This window comes from Schistocerca nitens, chromosome 4 (assembly GCF_023898315.1).
Source record: "Schistocerca nitens isolate TAMUIC-IGC-003100 chromosome 4, iqSchNite1.1, whole genome shotgun sequence".
NCBI lineage: Eukaryota > Metazoa > Arthropoda > Insecta > Orthoptera > Acrididae > Schistocerca > Schistocerca nitens.
Genome location: NC_064617.1, coordinates 728,877,953 through 728,900,137, shown reverse-complemented (window position 1 = coordinate 728,900,137; position 22,185 = coordinate 728,877,953). Strand labels below are relative to the sequence as shown.

Here is a 22,185-nt window from a genome sequence, read left to right as displayed (position 1 = left end):
TTCCAGAGGGGGAAAATTTAAGCGTCTGAGGCTCTTCAGATTTCGGGAGAGCTGAGGCTGGAGTGATGCATTTGATACCCCCATTGCGAGCTAACATCCCAAAGATTTTCGGACTCACATGCGGTTCCTCTTCGTCGAAAGGTCTTGGCTCAAACTCGTCTAGGGGTTGAACTGCTCGTGTCGCATTACACGCCCTAAATTAGACACTTGTGACCCTTTGGTTAAATTTTCTGGCTGATGGCAAGTTTGCGAAATGCAAAGTTAATATAACATATAATAACAGTAATAATAATATCGGGAACTCAATTAACGGCCCATAAATGATGTAGGCCCCACAGTTGCGATTTGGTTATAATAATGTTTATTCAGAAAGCAAACTAGTAGCGAAAGTGGTCGTATTTAGGGTTGCTGTTACACTCGAGCGCATATCTACTTGACACAGTTCTATCATTCACAGTATCATCACGAAACGCAAGTCCGAGACTCCACCTCGATATTTTAGACGAAAAGTTAAATGTTCACACCAGACACGCGGGTGATCACCGCTCAGAGACTAAATCCCGCGATACCACACAACGTGAAATTTTCTAAGCCGTTTCACCTCCTAGCTGTCTAAAGACCGATTGTCCGCTTTCGCGTCTCAATCTGAACTGTACCCTTCGGTGTCTCCAGACGAACTGTCCGCTTTCGCGTCTGCACCAGCACTGTCCCTCTGCCCGTCCCCCCCGGCCGCGCTACCCGCGCGCCGAACATACTCGCTCAACTGACTAGTGCAGTTCCCTTTCCTGAAGCTGTCCGTCTGATCGGCTACAGCTTATTCTACATTGTTTTACTTTTTAACATATTTAAATAATCCAAGCTTGACCACTTTCACGTACTAAATAAAGTAACAATAATAATCATTACATAATAAACGTTAAATTCTTTTACATAAAACCAATACAATTTCCTTCTTAGCTTTGAATGTCATGGCCAGTAGCCTTGCACCAATGTGCATTCTGATAAATAAATAAAGAACAAATGTAACTATTATGCACTAAACTTTACAACAAATATCTATTACCTAATGATTCAGTAAGGTGTCATACTGTCATCGTTCAATGTGTTTTGTGTGGAGGAAATGACGATCTGTTGCTTAACTGAAACAGTGATAATTTAAATTTACTAATCTTTTAAACAAATAAAGTTTCAGAGTTGATATTTACAACATCTGTCATTTTAATGATGCGCTTATATATGAAATGTCGATCATTAAGATCGACCAAAACGTTCAGATTTTAGCATTCAGGTCTTTGTTACAAAACTCGCTAATTTCACTTTAACAGTAAATCCTAAAGTATTATAGATATGATCAATATTATAGATATGATATTAAAGTTTTATTGGAATCACAGTGAAATTTTATGAAGTATGGTAGGTTAAAATTACTGTGACTTCATTCCCTGCACTACTACAGAATTAAATAGTTTTCATAAATGCTTCACTTTATGGCCGATCTTAGGTCCCCCATAATTAAAACTGCTACGTCTCCCTGGCCACGCCTTCTACTGGGTTTCCCTATGACGTAAGTTCTCATCCGTCTCACTCGCACACTACGGCACTTGGGCCTCAATAGACAAGACGGCTGTGAGTTTCCCCATCGCGTGGTGAATCTGTGCCCTTTGTGGCACACGGTCCTGCACGACAGGGTTCGTTTCACAATTCCTGTAGGCTGACTCTTTCGGCCATATATTTAAATCAGAGCGCAATGTTCGTTAACTTGCATCGAGTTGTGAAAAGTATCGCAGTCATTAATAGTGGAGACAATAAAATCGAAATTGTCTAATACATATTGGCAGCATGTTACGCTCTTCAGTGTACTAGACATTTTGCCAGCTCCAGCTATTCAACTTTTTTACATAGTAGGTCATGCAAAAACTGCAAATAAATACTCAATAAACCGAAAACATCTCTGCTATATGAAACTTCCTGACAGATTAAAACTGTGTGCCGCACCGAGACTTGAACTCGGGAGCTTCGCCTTTCGCGGGCAAGTGCTCTACCAGGACGGGTCGTGAGTCGTGCTTGGGTAGCTCAGTTGGTAGAGCACTTGCCCGCGAAAGGCAAAGCTCCCGAGTTCGAGTCTCGGTCCGGCACACAGTTTTAATCTGTCAGGAAGTTTCATATCAGCGCACACTCCGCTGCAGAGTGAAATTCTCATTCTGGAAATCTCTGCTATATGACCACAAGATAAGTGAAGTTATTTTATCTTCCCACATAAGAGAACTGGAAGGAATCTGCTGGAGAGGCACAGTCTGTCTGTAAACTGACAAGTGAACAGCGCTCGAGGTGGGGCAAGTTGCCTTTCCCGGAAGAACACTACACTTGCCGTACTGGACGACTAATGAACGACTTACCTTCTGGCATTGCAGAACTGTGCTGAGATTTACGTAGATTCTGTCCTTATTCGTTTCTTACTTTAGTGTTATCAGTGACTTATATTCGCTTTCCGTGTAATATTAAGATATTTTGTGCAAAATAAACACTCTTCAGGCATGTCTGCGCACTCTGTCGCCAGTGATTCTGAAACGTCCCCTTAGAAGAATTATACATGACTGTGCTTAAACTGACACACAATATTTTTAGCGCAACGCAATCTGACTTTCAAAAATCCCTACAAAAAAATGGCCCTGACTAACATTAACCTATACATTTCACAAATCGCTTACCTCACAAAAATCTTGGTTACTCGAACTACCGCCACTACTGCCAACTAAATAAGAGATTCAAACTACGGAAGGCACTAACTACTGATAGGGATAGTTAGCAAATGAAAGATTTTAATAGAGAACAAACAATGTATTTACCTTAATATCATCAAAAGTCATAATATATATAGCAGTTCATGACATCCAGTCTTACAAATTTCAAAATTCCGCCATTTCTCTCCCCACATCCACCACTGCTGGCGGCTCACCTCCAACTGCCCAACGCTACGCGCTGTTAACATCCAGCTGCCCAACACTACAATGGCAGACAACAATGCAAACTAGCCACAGACTGCACACAGCACAGCCAGTGATTTTCATACAGAGCGCTACGTGGCGTTACCAATAAGAAAACCTAAACAGCCTATTTACATAGCCCCCATGCTCCCCACAAAAAATTTTACAAATTGTTTTGGGCAGTGGCCAACACAGATTTGAAAAAATTTTTCATAATTACAATAACAAAGAAATCAAATGCACACACTTATCGATACAATGTTGGTCAATCGCTAAAATTTTCTCACAGTCCATAAAGATAGTCCTGATCGTTCATCACAGTAAAATAGCAGTGTTTTTCTCAAAATCTGAGCAGTAAAAGAAAATGCACATGGAAGTAGTGGATTTCCATGCAGTCTTGAAGAAGTAGCGGTGTCCTTCCAACGGAAAGACAGTGCTGACTCTCGACATGCAGACAGGTAATGGGTCACAACAGAACAAACCCACAGCAGAATCATTCGAAGTTTTGAAGAATATTGGTAGGCAGGTCATCACAAAGTAGACCCACTGTAGTCCTGGTAGAGATTACGGTATTGGTGGGCCACCAGCGGTGCAGACCCACTGTAGTCCTGGTGGAGATTGTGGTATTGGTGGGCCACCAGAGGTGCAGACCCACTGCAGTCCTTGTAGAAATAATGGTATTGGTGGATCATCAAAGGTGCAGACCCACTGTAGTCCTTGTAGAGATGGCCAGCAGCCATCTGTTGTGACTGTGCAGATGCACAATCACCATTGAAGAGTCTTGCTGATAATATAGCAAGTCCATAACCACCACTTGTGCACTCACAAAGTTTTTGGAATTGTCCTTAAAACCAGCAATGCTGTTAACGAGTCCCTTGCTGAATTATTAACACACGTGGAAGCACTAACAGTCCCAACTTCTCACATATTGTGCATATACTATGACCAACAGAAATGTGTGCAGTGAAATGTAACTTACAAGTTACTTAATTTGATGAACTGGTGTCAATTACAATTATAAATTTACAACATAAGAATACAATTACAAAGGTGCAAAATACATTCAAGAACATAACAATACAGATAACATTTGTAGTAAAACAGGCTTTACAAAAGAATAGAAATAAACAGATACATCAGTGTTACAGGAATTATGACATAAGTGAATATATAAAATAAAGGGAATAGTTTTCGAAATATTAATTTCACACATGAGCATTAAAACAAAACAGAATAAATAATGTCTAAACATCTTTACAAAGTAAATAACATGGTATTAGAAAAATTCTACAACATAACTCTCAACAGCTAAACACATAAAGACAGGAAAAACACAAATACACAAGAGTACACAAACACAAAGCAGAATAACACAAGAGGAAAGGGCAGGGTTTGTTTTCAGTGTAACATTTGGTACTGCAGTCCAACCCGACACTTCATTCAATAGATTTTTTGTCTTATTTCAACATTTGTTTCCACCAAAAAATTCTATCCAATCATGCTTTCTGTATTTATATGTTCACATATTTCTTACGTCATTATTTATTTTCCATTATCTTACCTCATCATTTATTTCCAAGAAAATCCTACCTAAACCTGTTGTCCCTAAACCCTACTTTTTTGTTCATATCCACTTTCAAAATACTTTTTTGGCCAAACCATTTTCTTATAGCTTCTCAATGCATTTCTTCCAATTCATCATAGTTAGTTCCTTATATAGTCTACTCCCTCTTAAACTAACTTAAATCTACTGAGCTCAGATGCATAAACTAAGGGACGAGGCAATGCAGCAGCACAAAACAATTAATACAAACAGCAATGACAAAAAAATGCAAATTGGCAAAGCTAGCAGCAGTAAATCTAAATTTGAAGATCAAATGCAACATTATCACTAATATGAGCCAATGTGCAGCAATACGAAAAATAAATCATTAGTTAAACTGGCTTCACAGAGTAATACAAAGTGAAATTTAGTAGCACTATGCCTCGAAGGAGCAGCAGCAGCAAATGCAATAACTTATACCTAAACATGACAAAGCTCAAGCAGAAAAAATAGTACACTAAAGACAACAACGCAGATAAGGGAAATGTCTGTTCACATCTTAATATCTATGTCATTAAAGTGGTGCACCACAAGAAGTTATTCTACCAAAAATATTACCAAGTAATTGAAGTAATTACTTACCAAGTAATTGAAGTAATTACCAAGTAGTTGAAAAGAAAATTATGTATGCAGTAACTGTTATTAATCCCTTTCCGAAAATTATGTATGCAGTAACTGTTATTAATCCCTTTCCAAGTGCTCCTTTTTCGAAGAATGTGGATCATAAAATAATTATTTAATAGATCTGTTGACAGAAAGTTTTCACATTAGCAAATGCATTTAATTTTATTTTATAAAACCAATGTTGTAACACAGCTGGAAAACAGATATCAAATGAGATAAGCAACTATGTACAAAGCGTAAAAATATCGTTCAATAGTCATGTGACATTTCATAAGTTAGTAGAAATTCTCTCAACTCTCGTAGAAAGACGCTTGTCATAATCAGGTGTGCAGATGTAAGTATGTTTCCAAGTAATGAGCGTGTCGTATTTGCGATGCTTTCTACAAAGGAATGTCAATAGCGAGGATAATGGCCTCCTTTTTTCTTTTTTTCTTTTTGTTTCACCTAATGGCTTTCTTTTCTCAGATGACTACCTCTCAGCTGGGCGCCCAAAACGCATTACGTCAAGGTCACTTACCTTTCTCACTGAAATATTTACGACAGCAGTTTCCGCTACAGTGGCAGTCTCATATAAAAAAATTCCACAGGTTGAGAATTTGTGTTACGAATGTGTAGAAAATAAAATCCTATAAATATAACAGTGTCCAAAAAATTTTCGCCAGCATAGTGATACCTTCACGCATTTACATACATTTCATAACTCTTAAAGTACGATTCTTGGTTTCCAACAACCTTTTTCTCAAACCAGAGTCCCTAACCACTACTCATTATTCCTTACCTTATTACACATATATATAGACGTCAACACTTCTTCAATATTTCATCATAATAAACATTCCTCAACAACATAATACACATCGTCGTTGTAATAATAACATCATAACACCTCAGTCAAATCTCAAAAACGTCGTAGCTTTCTGCAATAATTTCAAACCCTAAAAAATATTCTCTGCTCACCGGTTGTCATACGGATGGTGTCTGTTTTGGTCACGATTTGTGTTGTGAGAATAGCCTTGTCGTGTCCAGTTATTATTTCTTTCGTCGCGGAATTGTGACGGATGTGACCTGTAATTGTTGTGCTCCTGTTTTCGCGTTCCACGATTGTCAGTGTCAATTTCCAGTTCTTGTAACAGTCCCTGAAAAGCTTCAATGTCATCTTTGCAACGTCCTGCTAAAATAACATGTCGTAAATGTTCAGGCAATTTGATTAAGCAAATGCGGATGAGTTCTGAAGGGCTGTATGGGTTTGAAAGATATTGATTCTTATGCAACATGTCTTCAAAATATGTGACAAGACTGGAAAATTCAGATTGTTCAAAGTGTTTCATCATCATGATGCTATGTTTTACTCGGTCTTGTGTAGCTTGAGACCAATATGCTGAGAGGAAGGCATGATAAAATTCTCCTTCACTGTGACAATCGTGAATGACCGATCGCATTCTTACAGCTGGTTCATTCTCTAAATAGCCGCACATTTTAAATTCTAATCTGTGCTCTAATGACCAGTTGGGAGGAAAACAATGAGAGTATTGATGGAGCCACGCTTGTGGATGAATGTCGTTGTCGGAATTCTTAAATGTTTTGAATTTACGTGTAGTGATAAACAGCTTATAGCCAAAATCATCATGTCGGCGAGTCGCATGTCGGTCATTGTTACGTCGTTTCGGCGGTTCCTTTTCAAAATTCGGTGCACCTTGCCAATTTTTTTCATAATTTCCGAAATGCGCTGTGTTATTATTTTGTGGCTGTTCCGTATTTCTATGTCCCTCTTTCTGTATTGGGGCGCGAGTGTCCTCTGAAATACGTAATTCTTGTATTACCTGTGTCAGCTGATCTTGTACTTCCCGGATTTCTCTTTGGTGTTGCGTCTTAATTTGATTCTGATTTTGCTTGAATTTCCTAATTTGTTCGCACTCTTCTGTGTCATTAAAGACTACTGGTTTTGTGTCATTCAGATTATCATCTACCTTCGTAGATAAATTATTTAGCTGATCCGAAAGTTCAACTACTTTCTCTGATAATGAACTAATTTCCTCCATGTGTCTTTCTGAACCAATTTTCAGAGTATCTACTGTGTCCTTTAAGTTTTCCTGAGTTTTTGCAAGTTGCGTAACCAAATCAGTAGATGCAACTGAGTCAGTTTTAGCTTGCAAGGTCTCATGATTTTCGTGAACAATAGTTTGCAGTTCTTTTATGGCTGCTTCGTGATTCTGTGATGCATTTTCATGCCGCGAAAAAATAGGTTGAAAATGCTCACAAATCTGTGTTGTTACGTCATTACAGACTTTTTGACATTTCGATTCAATGTTATGTAACTCAGTAGTTAAATCTTCACGTGTTTGTTCAAGCATGGTGTCTCCATTGTGTCTAACTTTTGAAGCTTTTGCTGTGTTTGTCTCTGATTTTGTTCCATTGTGTCTAACTTTTGAAGATTTTGTTCCATTGTGTCTAACTGTTGCTGTGTTTGTCTCTGGTGTTGCTCCATTGTGTCTAACTCCTGAAGATTTTGTTCCATTGTGTCTAACTTTTGAAGCTTTTGTCCCATTTGTTGCATTAATTGTAATAACAATGCACTGGTGTCTGAAACATGATCCTCAGTGCTATTCGACAATGAATTTGCACTGGCAACATTCACATTTTGAAAAGCAGACAATGTGTCTTGACTTATTTGAGAAAACGGTGAGGACCCAAAACCTGTATCTACAGTATTTGCGAGATTGTGTCCTGTCATTTCGGATTCCTGAGGCGAGCTATTGCCGACCGATCGATCGATAATGCTTCCCTGTTCACTAATTGTTTCACTGTCTACGCCATTATTTGCCGCCCGCTCCATTTGCCTATGCACAATTACCAAATTATTAGTTTGAACATTAGTTAATTCATTACACGGTGGCGCTAACACACTGCTTTCGTCTTCACTGTCATTTCTCAGTTTACTTTGGAGCCTAGTATTACGTTTTTCACACGCCATTATTGTCACAGTATTTCACACGACAACACAGAAAAGCACAATTTGAAGAGCAAAATAATAAAACACATTAACGTAGCACTGAGAATAATATCTCGTTAATTGCAAGCGCAGCTGCGAAATACTTGCTGCAAATCTACATACATGCCACAACTGTTTTACTGTACAACAATGAGAAACTACAACTACAAAGGAAATTCTCATTAATTACACAAACTACAAGAAAAAAATCAGAAGATTCCAGTGAGGTATCGTCGGCTAAGGGTCGACATATGAAACGTCCCCTTAGAAGAATTATACATGACTGTGCTTAAACTGACACACAATATTTTTAGCGCAACGCAATCTGACTTTCAAAAATCCCTACAAAAAAATGGCCCTGACTAACATTAACCTATACGTTTCACAAATCTCTTACCTCACAAAAATCTTGGTTACTCGAACTACTGCAATACAGCAAGCGCCACTACTGCCAGCTAAATAAACGATTCAAACTACGGAAGGCACTAACTACTGATAGGGATAGTTAGCAAATGAAAGATTTTAATAGAGAACAAACAATGTATTTACCTTAATATCATCAAAAGTCATAATATATATAGCAGTTCATGACATCCAATCTTACAAATTTCAAAATTCCGCCATTTCTCTCCCCACATCCACCACTGCTGGCGGCTCACCTCCAACTGCCCAACGCTATGCGCTGTTAACATCCAGCTGCCCAACACTACAATGGCAGACAAGAATGCAAACTAGCCACAGACTGCACACAGCACAGCCAGTGATTTTCATACAGAGCGCTACGTGGCGTTACCAGTAAGAAAACCTAAACAGCCTACTTACAATTCATAAGGCATGCTGTGCAGGGTCCGTGGAACGCCTCGTAGTTGCTTCTTGTGATGTAGCAGGGTAGACGAAGTGGGAAATCAGCTGTTTGCAGACCTTCGTAAAGGGACGCAGTCCAGCTACCTAACTTCCCTCGCGCTACTGGCCGACCCATCTCCCCTCTTCCCCCTGCTACACCCCAGAATACAACTTGTCGACTAATACGGCTCTGCTACACGTACATGTAGTACACACATTTAATACTTGTTTCTAACTCACTTCATTTTAAAATAAAACATTAATTTTATACCGTTAAAAAGTGTTTTTAATAATCTGGGATTTTTACCATCCCCTGCAACGCGGAAACTGTTAATCCTAGAGGAAAAATGAATAGTATCTTTTTCGTAGGAAATAATGTAGTTAAGTTTTGTACTGCGAAACATTTACGATAGGAGCCGCGGTTTCCGTTATTTGAGAAAAACATGAAAAAGCGACCATTTAAACGCCCCGCACCTTCCCCATCCTGTCCCCCCCCCCCCCTCCCCCCTCGGCCAATGCCCACTCCCATTAGCACGGTACAGAAATTTATTTGCGCCTGCACGATTTTAAGTTTCGTTCGTTGACTGGAGTGAAGAACCTAGGAATGTGCTACAACGCCGCGTTTCGCTCGCGTAGGGACCACAAAGACAACATTAGAATAATTACAGCGCGCCCAGAGGCTACTAACAAGGGAACCTCCCCATCGCACCCCCCTCAGATTTAGTTATACGTTGGCACAGTGGATAGGCCTTGAAAAACTGAGCACAGATCAATCGAGAAAACAGGAAGAAGTTGTGTGGAACTATGGAAAAAATAAGCAAAATATACAAACTGAGTAGTCCATGCGTAACATAGGCAACATCAAGATTGGTGTGAGCTCAGGAGCGCCGTTATCCCGTGGTTAGCGTGAGCAGCTGCGGAGCAAGAGGTCCTTGGTTCAAGTCATCCCTCGAGTGAAAAGTTTACATTCTTTATTTTCGCAAAGTTATGATCTGTCCGTTCGTTCGTTGACGTCTCTGTTCACTGTAGTAAGTTTAGTGTCTGTGTTTTGCGACTGCACCGCAAAACGGTGCGATTAGTAGACGAAAGGACGTGCCTCTGCAATGGGAACCGAAAACATTTGATCGCAAGGTCATAGGTCAACCGATTCCTCCACAGGAAAACACGTCTGATATATTCTATACGGCACTGGTGACGGCATGTGCGTCACATGACAGAAATATGTTGTCGACACACCTAACTTGTACACTTGGCGAATGGGTAAAAAGATTCTTCTACTTTGCCCGATTTAGGTTTTCTTGTGGATATGATAATCACTCCCAAAAAAGTGATGAAAACATAAGAGTTTGTCACAAACTGCAACAAATGAATGCAACAGTTTCACAGTCGCGCAGTTTTCCCTGTGCTCTGTCAACACATGTTTTTAACGTTTTCAAATTTTTCCGTGTGTAGACCGTCAATTCCAACTTTTCACTCGAGGGAAGACTTGAATCAAGGACCTCTTGTAATCACCAACCCTACAAGTTATTATTGTCAGTTGTGTTGCCGACCGGGGTGGCCGAGCGGTTCTAGGAGCTACAGTCTGGAACCGCGCGACCGCTACGGTCGCAGGTTCGATTCCTACCTCGGGCATGGGTGTGTGTGATGTCCTTAGGTTAGTTAGGTTTAAGTAAGTCTAAGTTCTAGGGGACTGATGACCTCAGAAGTTAAGTCCCATAGTGCTCAGAGCCATTTGAACCATCACTTGAGTTATCGCGTTTTTGACTGTTGTTGACATGTGACGGGGTCTGCTAGACCGCGCCTCGTGACCTACGAACCTTCTTTCGTCAGTTCAGTACAAAATGTGTTAGCAAGAATGTGACAATTTTACACACCCTAAGTTCGATGAAATTTTTAGTCAGTGGATGGAAAATGATGTCAATGATACAGAACAAGAAGTAGACAAAGAAGACAACGATTTTTCAGTAGCCAGTGATCAAATTTCTGCTAGCGAACAAGAGAAACGTTCAGAGGAAGAACTTCAGGGCAATGATGATGAGGACCTTTCTGTTTCTCCAACAAAATACTTGATGTTAGTTAACATTAAATGTGTTTTGGGTGGTGGCAAGGAAAGATGTAGATCTCAGTACTGAATATTAATTTTGCAGCCTTTCTTTTTCTAGCTATCGAGTTCAGTTTTTATATGCAAGTTTAAACCCCGGAAATTAGTTTTATGCGAAAATTTGCTTTCTACAGAGATACTATAATTTTTCAGAACGTAAAATTTAGTTATCTAACAATTCGTTTTGTGTACTACTGAAAAAGCTTAACAGAAGAATGTGATTTTTGCTTGATACAAAAATAAAATACTGTTGACTTTATTTAGTGCAATAAAATCAACAAGGAGTATTTAAACATCACTTATATAATTGTAACCATAAATGTTATATAACATAAATTAAATTTTTAAAGTGATTTACTTACAGCTTAAATCTTGATTTAAAGATAGGACTCTCAGAGTCCACACCTCGTAGTACACGTTACAGAAAAGTCACCTCGTGAGTTATGGGTTAATACTTGGCACCGTAGTAAGTGCACTTGCCATGTACGTAACAGTGATTTGCTGAGTATACTTGTAGAAGCAGACCCACTCCAACGAGGACATAGCTAGACGAAACATAACTACACAACCATCCTTAATAAACAGACTCATTCAGACAGCCACATTGCCACACAGTGGCGATTCGTCACATGTCATTCATCGATGTTTGAGCGATCAGCAATCCATAACTAACTACGAATTTCACAAACACACTGACACATCGCGCGAACGGACAACGAGTTACTGCGATCCGTTATTCGTTTGGGAGGGGGGGGGGTCTTCATATGTCATAATCATATCTGACATATTATTTAATAAATATGGAAACCAGTCCTAATTCATAATTGAAGGTTACAGATATAAAAAGTGTCGGATCATTGACGAACTATGGTGAATACGCAATTCCTCAAGCAGGGGACTTTACGGATGATTTTCACGTTTTGTAGTTGGATATTGCTGAAGTGCACGGTACCGTTGGGTGATGATTCCTGCCTAACGAGTTCACTGCGGAGCAGACTAATATTTAGAAAGGGAAGTTCTTGGTAGAAACGGGATGGGAGTGGCGCAAGTTCATTGAGTATAAAGGAGTGATGGTGATTACGAGTCCGCCATTATTTTCTGTTCTCAACATGGCAACAAGACACACTGTGGTCTTAAAATATGTATAATACGCAGTATTGCAATAGCGCAGTGATGCTGTCAAAGTACAGTGTAATTGTAACAAGTCCAGCTTCAGCGAAATTCCAGAACTGTCAAGTAGGACAACATACCACTGCACTTTGCTCGACGATATTAAAAAGCAAAGATGATACCGGAAACTTGACTTTATTTACTGTCAGCATTTCCGTTGTAGTTTCTGATTTCTGAATAGCGAATACAGTTTAATTCTGATAATGTTACATGCTTCATAGCCTGCTTGTAACAACTATGAGAGTTGGGACGCACAATTAACACCTCTGATTGTCCGCGTTTAGTTTTATGTTGAGATCGGAAGTGTTATGAATGTTAAACTCAAACGGAAGAGCGCAGTTATCGGGTATTTCTTGTTTTAAGGGAAATGCAGAGGACAAACTGGCTGATACAGCTTCCTGATGGACCAATCCCAGAGTTTACATTCGGCTGGAAGAAGTTACGCAGATGAAGTGACAATTGAACTACGGATATTCAGTTAGTTTACGTTAGTTCACACACTAGAAACACAAAAGGAATGCAACTCGTAGAAGTTTTTGAATGTCACTGTCATTACATAGTCACGGATTAAGAAAGAGACCTTTGTCTTTTACGTAGGCCCTAAATATACGTTAAATGTGGATTCATAATGATAAACACACCTCATTAATTCCATTCTACTGTTCGATGTCGCACAGAAAATAAAATACCGGTAGTTCCTTCACTTTGCTCTTCCATGTTCACACATAAAAACTACCGTACGAACAGATAAAATGGATAACTAGAAAGAAACCGTAGGTGTGACCTGTGCTTTCTCCCTATTAAATAGAGGTGTATGCTGCTACAGTGCAATTTAGTTACATTTGATTCTTAAAAGCCAAATTTTTGTTGGAATCTCATGGGGGTGTTTACATTAGTGACCAATGCAATTGCAATTAGCCACAAATAAAAAGAAAAAGGGGGGGGGGCAACTGAGATTTATAAATTATAGAGTGCAGCAATCAGGCGTTCTTTTTAGATGTTATTATGCGAATCCGGATTTCGGCTAGTAGCTAGCCGTTCTCAATGCGCTGTTTTTTTAATCTCAATGCATGTAAGTCCCTGTTGTTCGGGCATCAGTCTCAGTCCTTCGAATACTGAGATATACTGAGACGAATATTGAAGCTGTCATTAAGTCTTGGTGCATTTGAGTTATTATGAAGACTTATTAAATGATACTAGTGAGAGAAATACTTAAGCATCAGATAACCACTACAAGAAGGCTACAGGTAAAGTAAGAGAATACCCCTCATACCATGAAATCTTTGTGTTGGTGGCAGACTGATCTGAAGTGTAGCTCGCGGTCTAGTTTAGAGTGGAATGTAGACAGAGTAAGACTACAGTATGACAGGGCTCCTTGTCCTATGAAATCTTTGTTGTGGTGGCAAACTGGCCTGATGTGTACACTGAAGTCTAGTGTAGACTGTCAATTTGTTTACGTGTTCACATATGTAATCAGTGTGAATGTGCCGTCAAGATGGTGGTATCGAATTTATCCATAGTGTGGTTATCAAACACACACATTTTTGTTATAAAAACTAAAACCGCAAAGTAAATTTAAAAAAGAACTGAAGTTAAAGACAAATCTCTTAAGAGTATTTTGGTTCACATCACATGCTACACACAAGCAATACATCATCTATGTAAGATGAAACTGTTATTCAGTTTAGGATGCCTGCAGCAGACAAAATCATCGGAAATCAACCTCAGATATTCCAATGTAAATGTTTTTGTGTTCAGGTCATGTATGCCTTTAGTTTTTATTGTTTTTTACTAATCATTTGTAATTATTACAGAATGAATAAATCAGTAGACAACAAAGAATACCTGTTACAGAAAATGGATACCGGTAATGTCATTGACAGTCATATTTGGATTTTTCTCTTTTTCTAGATGAAGATGTGGAGACGACTTCGGGCATCACGGAGGAAGTGGAAGGAGGTCTAGTGGAGCACCGAATTATATTTGTGAACCGTCCACAACCAAGCAAATACTGCAGTAATCACATCTCCACCGCCAAATACAACATGCTCTCTTTTGTACCAAGCTTCCTTTTTGAGCAGTTTCGCCGTTATTCCAACATCTTCTTTCTCTTCATCGCACTGTTGCAGGTTTGTTAAAAAATGTATGCAAGTTATTATTTTTCCACTCACTCTTGAGCTGATTTTTTTAGTATAAGCAGCTGATTACACCAGTAGGCCTACGTCAGTTGCTCAAAATACTTTGTTTATAACTTAATGATTTTCTACCATTTATATTGAATTGTGTCTGATTTGTGTATTTATCCCATTTTCTGGTAAAAATAACAGAAAACATAAATATTAAAGCTGCTTTTATGATGAAATTATTTGTGGTGTGTAGGCTGATGTGCAACAGAAGAGACAGTAGTTCTTCATAATGAAGTAGTGTCAATATTGGGAGTGCATATGCTATGCTTTCATAGGCACACCAGAATTTTATGATGATGAAATGAAGTGACATTGTGTATTAGGAAGATGAGGGACATAATCATCATGCAGGATAAGAGGCAGAAAAATTAATATTACTTACTTCCACTAAAGGGTGGGATTGGAGGCAGGGCAATGTTATGGGTAGAATTGTTAAAAAGGAAACAGTTAGAAAAGAAATAACAACAAGTGATCAAGAGAGAGGAAGGAAAAGCACTGCAGAGAAAAGTAAGAGAATGAATGTAGAAAGTGAAAGCAAAAAGAGACAGAGACAGAAGTAAATGAAGAAAATTAGAGAAGGGAAGACTGAGATAGAATGTAAACTGATTGAGGATGCAGTATGAGTAGGTACTGAAGCTCTAGTTTTGATGAGACACAGTCTGTGCCATTCATATTTGCATTCTAGAAGAGTTAGTGCTGTGGGGCAAATAAAGAAGACCAACTCATCAGATTGATCAGCATGTATGTTGCTGATGCAGTTAGTGCAAAACTGCACAAGAGCAGTTGCTGCAGGAAAAAAAATTAGTGTAGCTGATGTGTTTATTAATCCAGTAGGTGAACACTCCCAATACTAGCTCTTTTCTGAATTTCCTAGATTAGTATTGCCCTTAAAACATATCTTTCAATCCCGCAATCCTGGCCTCAACCTCCTTTATTCCCTGTCCCCATGTCTTTATTTATTTATTTGTTTTATGTCCATACAACAAAAAGTTTTCAGACATTGTCAGGAAAATTTAGATTACATTACACATATACAGTAAAATATTTACAGTCTTTCATAACAACATATGAATCAGACACACGTCTGTACACATTATTTTTCAAAAGAGCACTACAAGTAGATTCCTCTATAGTGTAACACAATTTAGCTTATATTTACAATAGTACAGTACCCATAATACAGTGTATAATTACATTCTTTCATACCACTGATAGATCGGAGACATTGTCTATATAGGCCTACACTGTTTTCCAAGCTGGCACTACAACTTAAAGTCCTCTATAGACTAACAGCACTTCTCTATTAATAATTGCTTCAGTCTACTCTTTAGCATATTTAGATTTACTTTCTTGAATTCACAGGGTAGTGCATTGTAGAAAATTGCTCCCATTCTGTGTCAGCTGTGGTCCATTGCCTTTTTGTTGGTCACAATTCTATGAAAATTTTCCCTTCCCCGTGTATCATAGTTGTGTACATTACTGTTTCTCATATTAAATTCAGGATTTTGTTTCACAAACATGACTGTCTGCAGTATAAACATGGAGTACACCGTAAGAATTTTATATCTTCTAAAGATGTCTCTGCAAGGCTCTCTCTTCTTTACCTTGGCTGCTATTCTTACTGCCTTTTTTTTGTAATCTAAAAAGTCTATCTATATGAACTGCTGATGCCCCAGCCCATATCTCAATACCATACTGAAGGTGCGGATGAATTAATCCAAAATATATTTGCCTTAAAGTATCATGGTCCGAGAAGGCTGATATCCATTTCAGTAGATACACATTTCTACTGATTTTCTTGCAAATATTATCTACATGTTCTTTCCATGATAAGTGTTCATCAACAACGATGCCCAAAAATTTATGTGAATTTGCATATGCAAGACCCAATGGGGATGTAAATATAGTATCATTTATGGCAGCATTATAACTGTGGATGAACTTCATTATTACCGTTTTGTCTTTATTTACAAGAAGCTTGTTTGCTGTAAAGTATGTGGACAGAGTATTGAAACTGATCTCGGTACTGTTAGCTGCAGACTGCATATCAGTGCCACAGCTGATAAAGGATATGTCATCAGCATAGCTTATGACCATCCAATTTTGGGGTTCAAATAAGTTATTTACATATACAAGGAACAGAAAATGCCCTAGTATGCTTCCTTGAGGCACACCACATTGAAGTGTCCTGAAGTTTGATTTTGTTGTTAGGAGCTGCTCATTATTTTGATAAGTTACCTTTACACACTGTTTCCTGTCTTTCAAATAGGAGGTAAGTAGATTCAAGGCTAGTCCTCTCAACCCATACTCTTCTAGCTTACACAGAAGAATTGTATGATTCACAATATCAAAGGCTTTACTCATATCTAAGAAAGTGCCTATTACCTTGTCACTTTTGTCCAGTTTATTTAATATTTCATGTATAAAAGATGCTACTGCTGTTGTAGTATATCTCCCTTTTCTAAATCCATGTTGTAGGTTGTTTAACAGATTGTGTTTGGTGAAATATGATTCAACTTGATTTAGTATTACTCTCTCTAACAATTTGCCTAGTTCTGAGGTTAATGATATTGTCCTGTAGTTTTTAATCCCTTTTTATGCACTGGTATAATTTCAGTAATTTTCAAAAGGTCAGGAAACTCCATTTCTGAGGGAAGTATTTATCAAGTGAGTCAGGGGTTTCACTAATTCATCCCTGCATTCCTTTAGCAGTTTAGGTGAAATGTCATCCCAGCCACAAGACATTTTTGATCAAAGTGCTGATATGATTGCTAGGACGTCCCTCTCAGTAATGTCGTGGATATAAGAGGACTGGCTAGATTTTCCAAGACTAAAATGTTTGGCTTGACATCAACTTCATTTGTACCAACTGTACTGAACTTTTATACTAATTTCTCACTCACTTCTTTTGGGTCATTTATTTCTTCGCCATTTTCTTTTAATGTTATGTTGCTGTGTTCATAGGAATTCTGTTTCCCACTTTCTTTATGCATTATTTTCCAGGCAGTTTTACTGATACAGCTAGAGTTCCTTATTTCAGAGGTATATTTCTGTGCTTTTAGGTTAGTCAAGGACTATCTGTATGTTTTTCTGAGCAGTTTATATTTTGTTGAGAAATATTGTAGTTTAGTATCTCTAAAAAGTATATAGCAATCTTTCATTTTGTCCCTCATTTCAATAATTTGAGAAGGGAGATTCTCGGCTTTATGGTTTACAGCTTTATTTACTTTTTTAACTAAAGGACAGGTTTCATTTAAAGTGTTACTGAATAACTTATAGAAATATTCCCATTTTTCATTCACTTCAGTTGCATTGTACACTGGTTCCCATTTCTCATTCCCTAGTGCCATCTTAAGTTTAGAATAATTAAATTTTCTTTTATATACAACTGTATCACTTTCAGTTACATCTATGTTCCCTACATCAATTTCCATAGTAAGGACTCTGTGATCACAAATGTAGTTTTCTAACATTCTTACATTTGTGAGAACATGGTCAATACATGTCTTCGTATTTGCAGTGACTCTTCATTCCACTAATCTTGGTAAAAGTGCACTTATGTATCGGTGGGTAAAAGTTCACTTATGTATCGGTGGCTTTTCCATTGTGAGCCGGCCGAAGTGGTCGAGTGGTTCTAGGCACTTCAGTCTGGAACCGTGTGACCGCTACGGTCGCAGGTTCGAATCCTGCCTCGGGCATGGATGTTCGTGATGTCCTTAGGTTTAAGCAGTTCTAAGTTCTAGGGGACTGATGACCTCAGATGTTAAGTCCCATAGTGCTCAGAGCCATTTTTTTTCCATTGTGTGTTGCTGTTTGTAGCAGTTTGCATGATGATTCTGGGGAAGTTGAATAACAGTTCATGATTGAGGTGTAGGTAGCCAATGATATTCTCATCGGTAATTTCCTAGGGTTCGTTAATCAAGTTCCCCCCTGCGGGTCCGGGGATTAGAATAGGCCCGAGGTATTCCTGCCTGTCGTAAGAGGCGACTAAAAGGAGTCCCTCCCCCTCAAGGGGGTAGTTAGCGCCTGCGTCCGGAGACGGACGGTTCCACGACCTCTATTTGCGGTCATTTTGCTTTTTCACTTCTCGTTTCTTCCTTCCTTTGGTTGGTTCCTTTCTTTGCTCTTCTCCACCTCACTGTCTTCCTTACACTTTCCCCTGCAAAATCTCCTTGCCCTCTCATTGCCTTCTTCTCATTGCCTTCTTCTCCTTGCCTTCTCATTGCCTTCTTCTCATTGCCTTCTTCTCCTTGCCTTCTCATTGCCTTCTTCTCCTTGCCTTCTCTGGTCTCCGCCTCGGCGTTTGAGACAGTCTGTCCTCTCTCTCTCCCTCTCTCCCTCTCTCTCTCCTTTTTCCTCTTCTTCCTTCCTCCCTGTGCGTGCCTGAAGGCCGACCCACGCGTTCGCACACGTAGCCGGTGACGGGGTAACGCGTAATTCCCCGCCCTGGGTAGACATGTAAGGCACGCGCGTACCCCCTGGTAAAGGCCAGGCCCGGGGAGGGGTGATTGCCTGAGCTGATACCTTCTGACCATGCCGATTGGTCCCTCCGTCTGTTTCTCGGGAGGTGTGACCTGAGGTGTAAACATTCACCTAAGGCGGGAGTGCCCTCTGAGAGGGTCCCCACAAGGAAGGAGCGCGCCATCGGAGACGCTGGCAATCATGGGGGATTCCTCCGCAATGGATTCCACTCCATCTCTCTCGACTTCTGCCCAAAAACGGAAACGTGACCAGCTACCAGTGACAAAAGTACTACCGCCTGCCCCACAGTTCCTCGTCGTTTCTCGATCTGAGGACGGAAAGGATTTTTCCTCTGTCAACCCTTTCGTTATCCAGAAGGGCGTAGATGCCATAGCCGGATCTGTCAAATCTTGTACCAGGTTGCGTAACGGTACCTTATTACTCGAAACTGAGAGCGCCTTTCAGGCACAAAAACTGCTTCGGGCCACACTCCTGTACACGTTCCCGGTCCGGGTGGAGGCTCGTCTCGGGGTGTGGTCTATACTAGATCCCTCGACGGCTTGACTGACGAGGAGATTCAATCTTTCCTCACTGAGCAGGGCGTGATGGCTGTCCATAGGGTCATGAAAAAGGTCAACAATGCCCTTGTACCGGCCCGGACACTTTTCTTGACCTTTGATAGTGTTAAGCTGCCATCGCGCATCAAGGCGGGCTACGAGGTTATTTCTGTTCGCCCCTATGTCCCGACACCTACGTGCTGCTACCAGTGTCAGCGTTTCAATCACACTCGACAGTCTTGTTCCAATGCGGCTAAATGTGTCACTTGTGGCAGGGATGCCCATGAGGGTGACTGTCCACCTCCGTCTTCTCGTTGTGTGAACTGTCAGGGTGACCATGTCGCATCCTGCCGCGACTGTCCTGTCTATAAGGAAGAACGCTGTATCCAAGAAATTCGGGTCAAAGAGAAAGTGTCTACCTCGACTGCTCGCAAGCTTTTGGCTAGTAGGAAGCCCACGCTGCTCCCAGCGGGGAAATACAGTACTGTCCTCGCCTCTCCTCGGACTACCAGGGAGGTGGCAACCCAGACATGCGATCTGACCTTCAGCACCACGGTCGTCCGTTCGGCCAGTGCTAAGATCGCGCGGTCGACGTCTCCTCTTCCTCCCATCACCCCACAGGCACCAGCCCCTTCATCAGCTTCTGCTAAGACGAAGACCCAGAAGTCAGATGCACGGGCCTTCAAGAAGGAACCGTCCCGTGCAGACTTCCTACGTACCTCGACCTCCCAGCCTTCGACCGGTACTTCCACCAAACGACCTTCCAAGAAGGCAAATAGGAAGCACAGTTCTCCTTCTCCGCCACGGCGCATTTCTTCTCCTGCGCCACCCAGCGGTTGCCGCCCCAGGCCGTCATCCGTTTCGCCTGGCCGCACCGCTGGTAGCCGAACATCTGGCCGTTCACCGGCGGAGGAAGCTCCCCCTCCCGGCCATCTTTCCAAGATGGCCGATGAACCTATAGACCCAATGGACGATGACTGTCCGCCTACTGATAGCGGCGGCAGTGCTCGCTCGAAGCCAGGCCCTCAGCGGCCTTCGAGGTGACCCCTTCTTTCATCTTCCTTTTTCTTTTCTTACAATGGCACTTATTCACTGGAATATTCGCAGCATTCGCTCCAACCGAGAGGACTTGAAGTTGCTGCTCCGCTTGCACCGTCCGCTCGTCGTCGCCCTCCAGGAAACGAAGCTACGCCCTTGCGATCAAATTGCCTTGGCACACTACACCTCTGTGCGTTTTGACCTACCCCCTGTGGTAGGTATCCCAGCTCATGGAGGGGTTATGTTGCTGGTCCGGGATGATATTTACTACGATCCCATCACGTTGCACACCGGCCTGCAGGCAGTTGCCATCCGCATTACTCTCCCCACTTTTACATTTTCCATTTGTACCGTTTACACTCCATCGTCGTCTGCCGTTACCAGGGCAAACATGATGCAACTTATTGCTCAGCTACCTGCACCAATTTTGTTAACTGGAGACTTCAATGCCCACCATCCCCTTTGGGGCTCTCCAGCATCCTGCCCAAGGGGCTCCCTGTTAGCAGACCTTTTCAACCAGCTCAATCTTGTCTGCCTCAATACTGGCGCCCCTACTTTTCTTTTGGACACATCTCACACCTATTCCCATTTAGACCTCTCTATATGTACTCCCCAACTTGCACGCCGGTTCGAGTGGTATGCACTTTCTGATACATATTCGAGCGACCACTTCCCGTGTGTTATCCATCTCCTGCAGCATACCCCCTCTCCGTGCTCATCTAGTTGGAACATCTCCAAAGCAGACTGGGGGCTCTTCTCTTCCAGGGCGACCTTTCAGGATCAAACATTCACAAGCTGCGATAGTCAGGTCGCACACCTCACGGACGTCATTCTCACTGCTGCTGAATATTCCATCCCTCACCCTACTTCTTCTCCACGTCGCGTACCGGTCCCCTGGTGGACCGCGGCATGTAGAGACGCTTTACGTGCTCGTCGACGTGCTTTACGCACCTTTAAACACCAGCCTACAGTGGCGAATTGTATCAATTATAAGCGATTACGTGCACAGTGTCGTCGTATTATTAAAGAAAGCAAGAAAGCCAGCTGGGCTGCTTTCACAAGCACCTTCAACAGTTTTACTCCTTCTTCTGTTGTCTGGGGTAGCCTGCGCCGGCTATCTGGCACTAAGGTCCACTCACCAGTTTCTGGCTTGACGGTCGCGAATGACGTCCTTGTGGCCCCTGAGGCTGTCTCCAATGCCTTCGGCCGCTTTTTTGCAGAGGTTTCGAGCTCCGCTCATTACCACCCTGCCTTCCTCCCCCGCAAACAGGCAGAGGAGGCTAGGCCACCTAACTTCCGCTCCTCGCATCGTGAAAGTTATAATGCCCCATTCACCATGCGGGAACTCGAAAACGCACTTGGCCGATCACGGTCCTCCGCTCCAGGGCCTGATTCTATTCATATTCAGATGCTGAAGAACCTTTCTCCTGCGGGTAAAGATTTTCTTCTTCGTACTTACAATCACATCTGGATTGAGGGACATGTTCCCGCATGCTGGCGTGAGTCTATTGTTGTCCCGATTCCTAAGCCAGGGAAGGACAAGCACTTGCCTTCCAGTTATCGACCCATCTCGCTTACCAGCTGTGTCTGTAAAGTGATGGAGCGAATGGTTAACTCTCGATTGGTTTG

At 41.1% G+C, this 22,185-nt stretch overlaps 1 protein-coding gene across 5 annotated transcripts in view; it reads left to right on the top strand.

Annotated features, from left to right (window-relative positions):
- The window catches only part of LOC126252907 (probable phospholipid-transporting ATPase IA), a 631,593-nt gene that overhangs the window by 365,245 nt on the left and 244,163 nt on the right, over window positions 1–22,185 (top strand). For all 5 annotated transcript variants that reach the window (XR_007545867.1, XM_049953883.1, XM_049953884.1 and 2 more), the window contains exon 2: window positions 14,226–14,443. Coding sequence is in view for 4 of the 5 variants with exons in the window: in XM_049953883.1 (XP_049809840.1) it covers window positions 14,226–14,443 (218 nt within the window). In the remaining variant the exon portion in view is untranslated. The remainder of the gene's footprint in view (window positions 1–14,225; window positions 14,444–22,185) is intronic.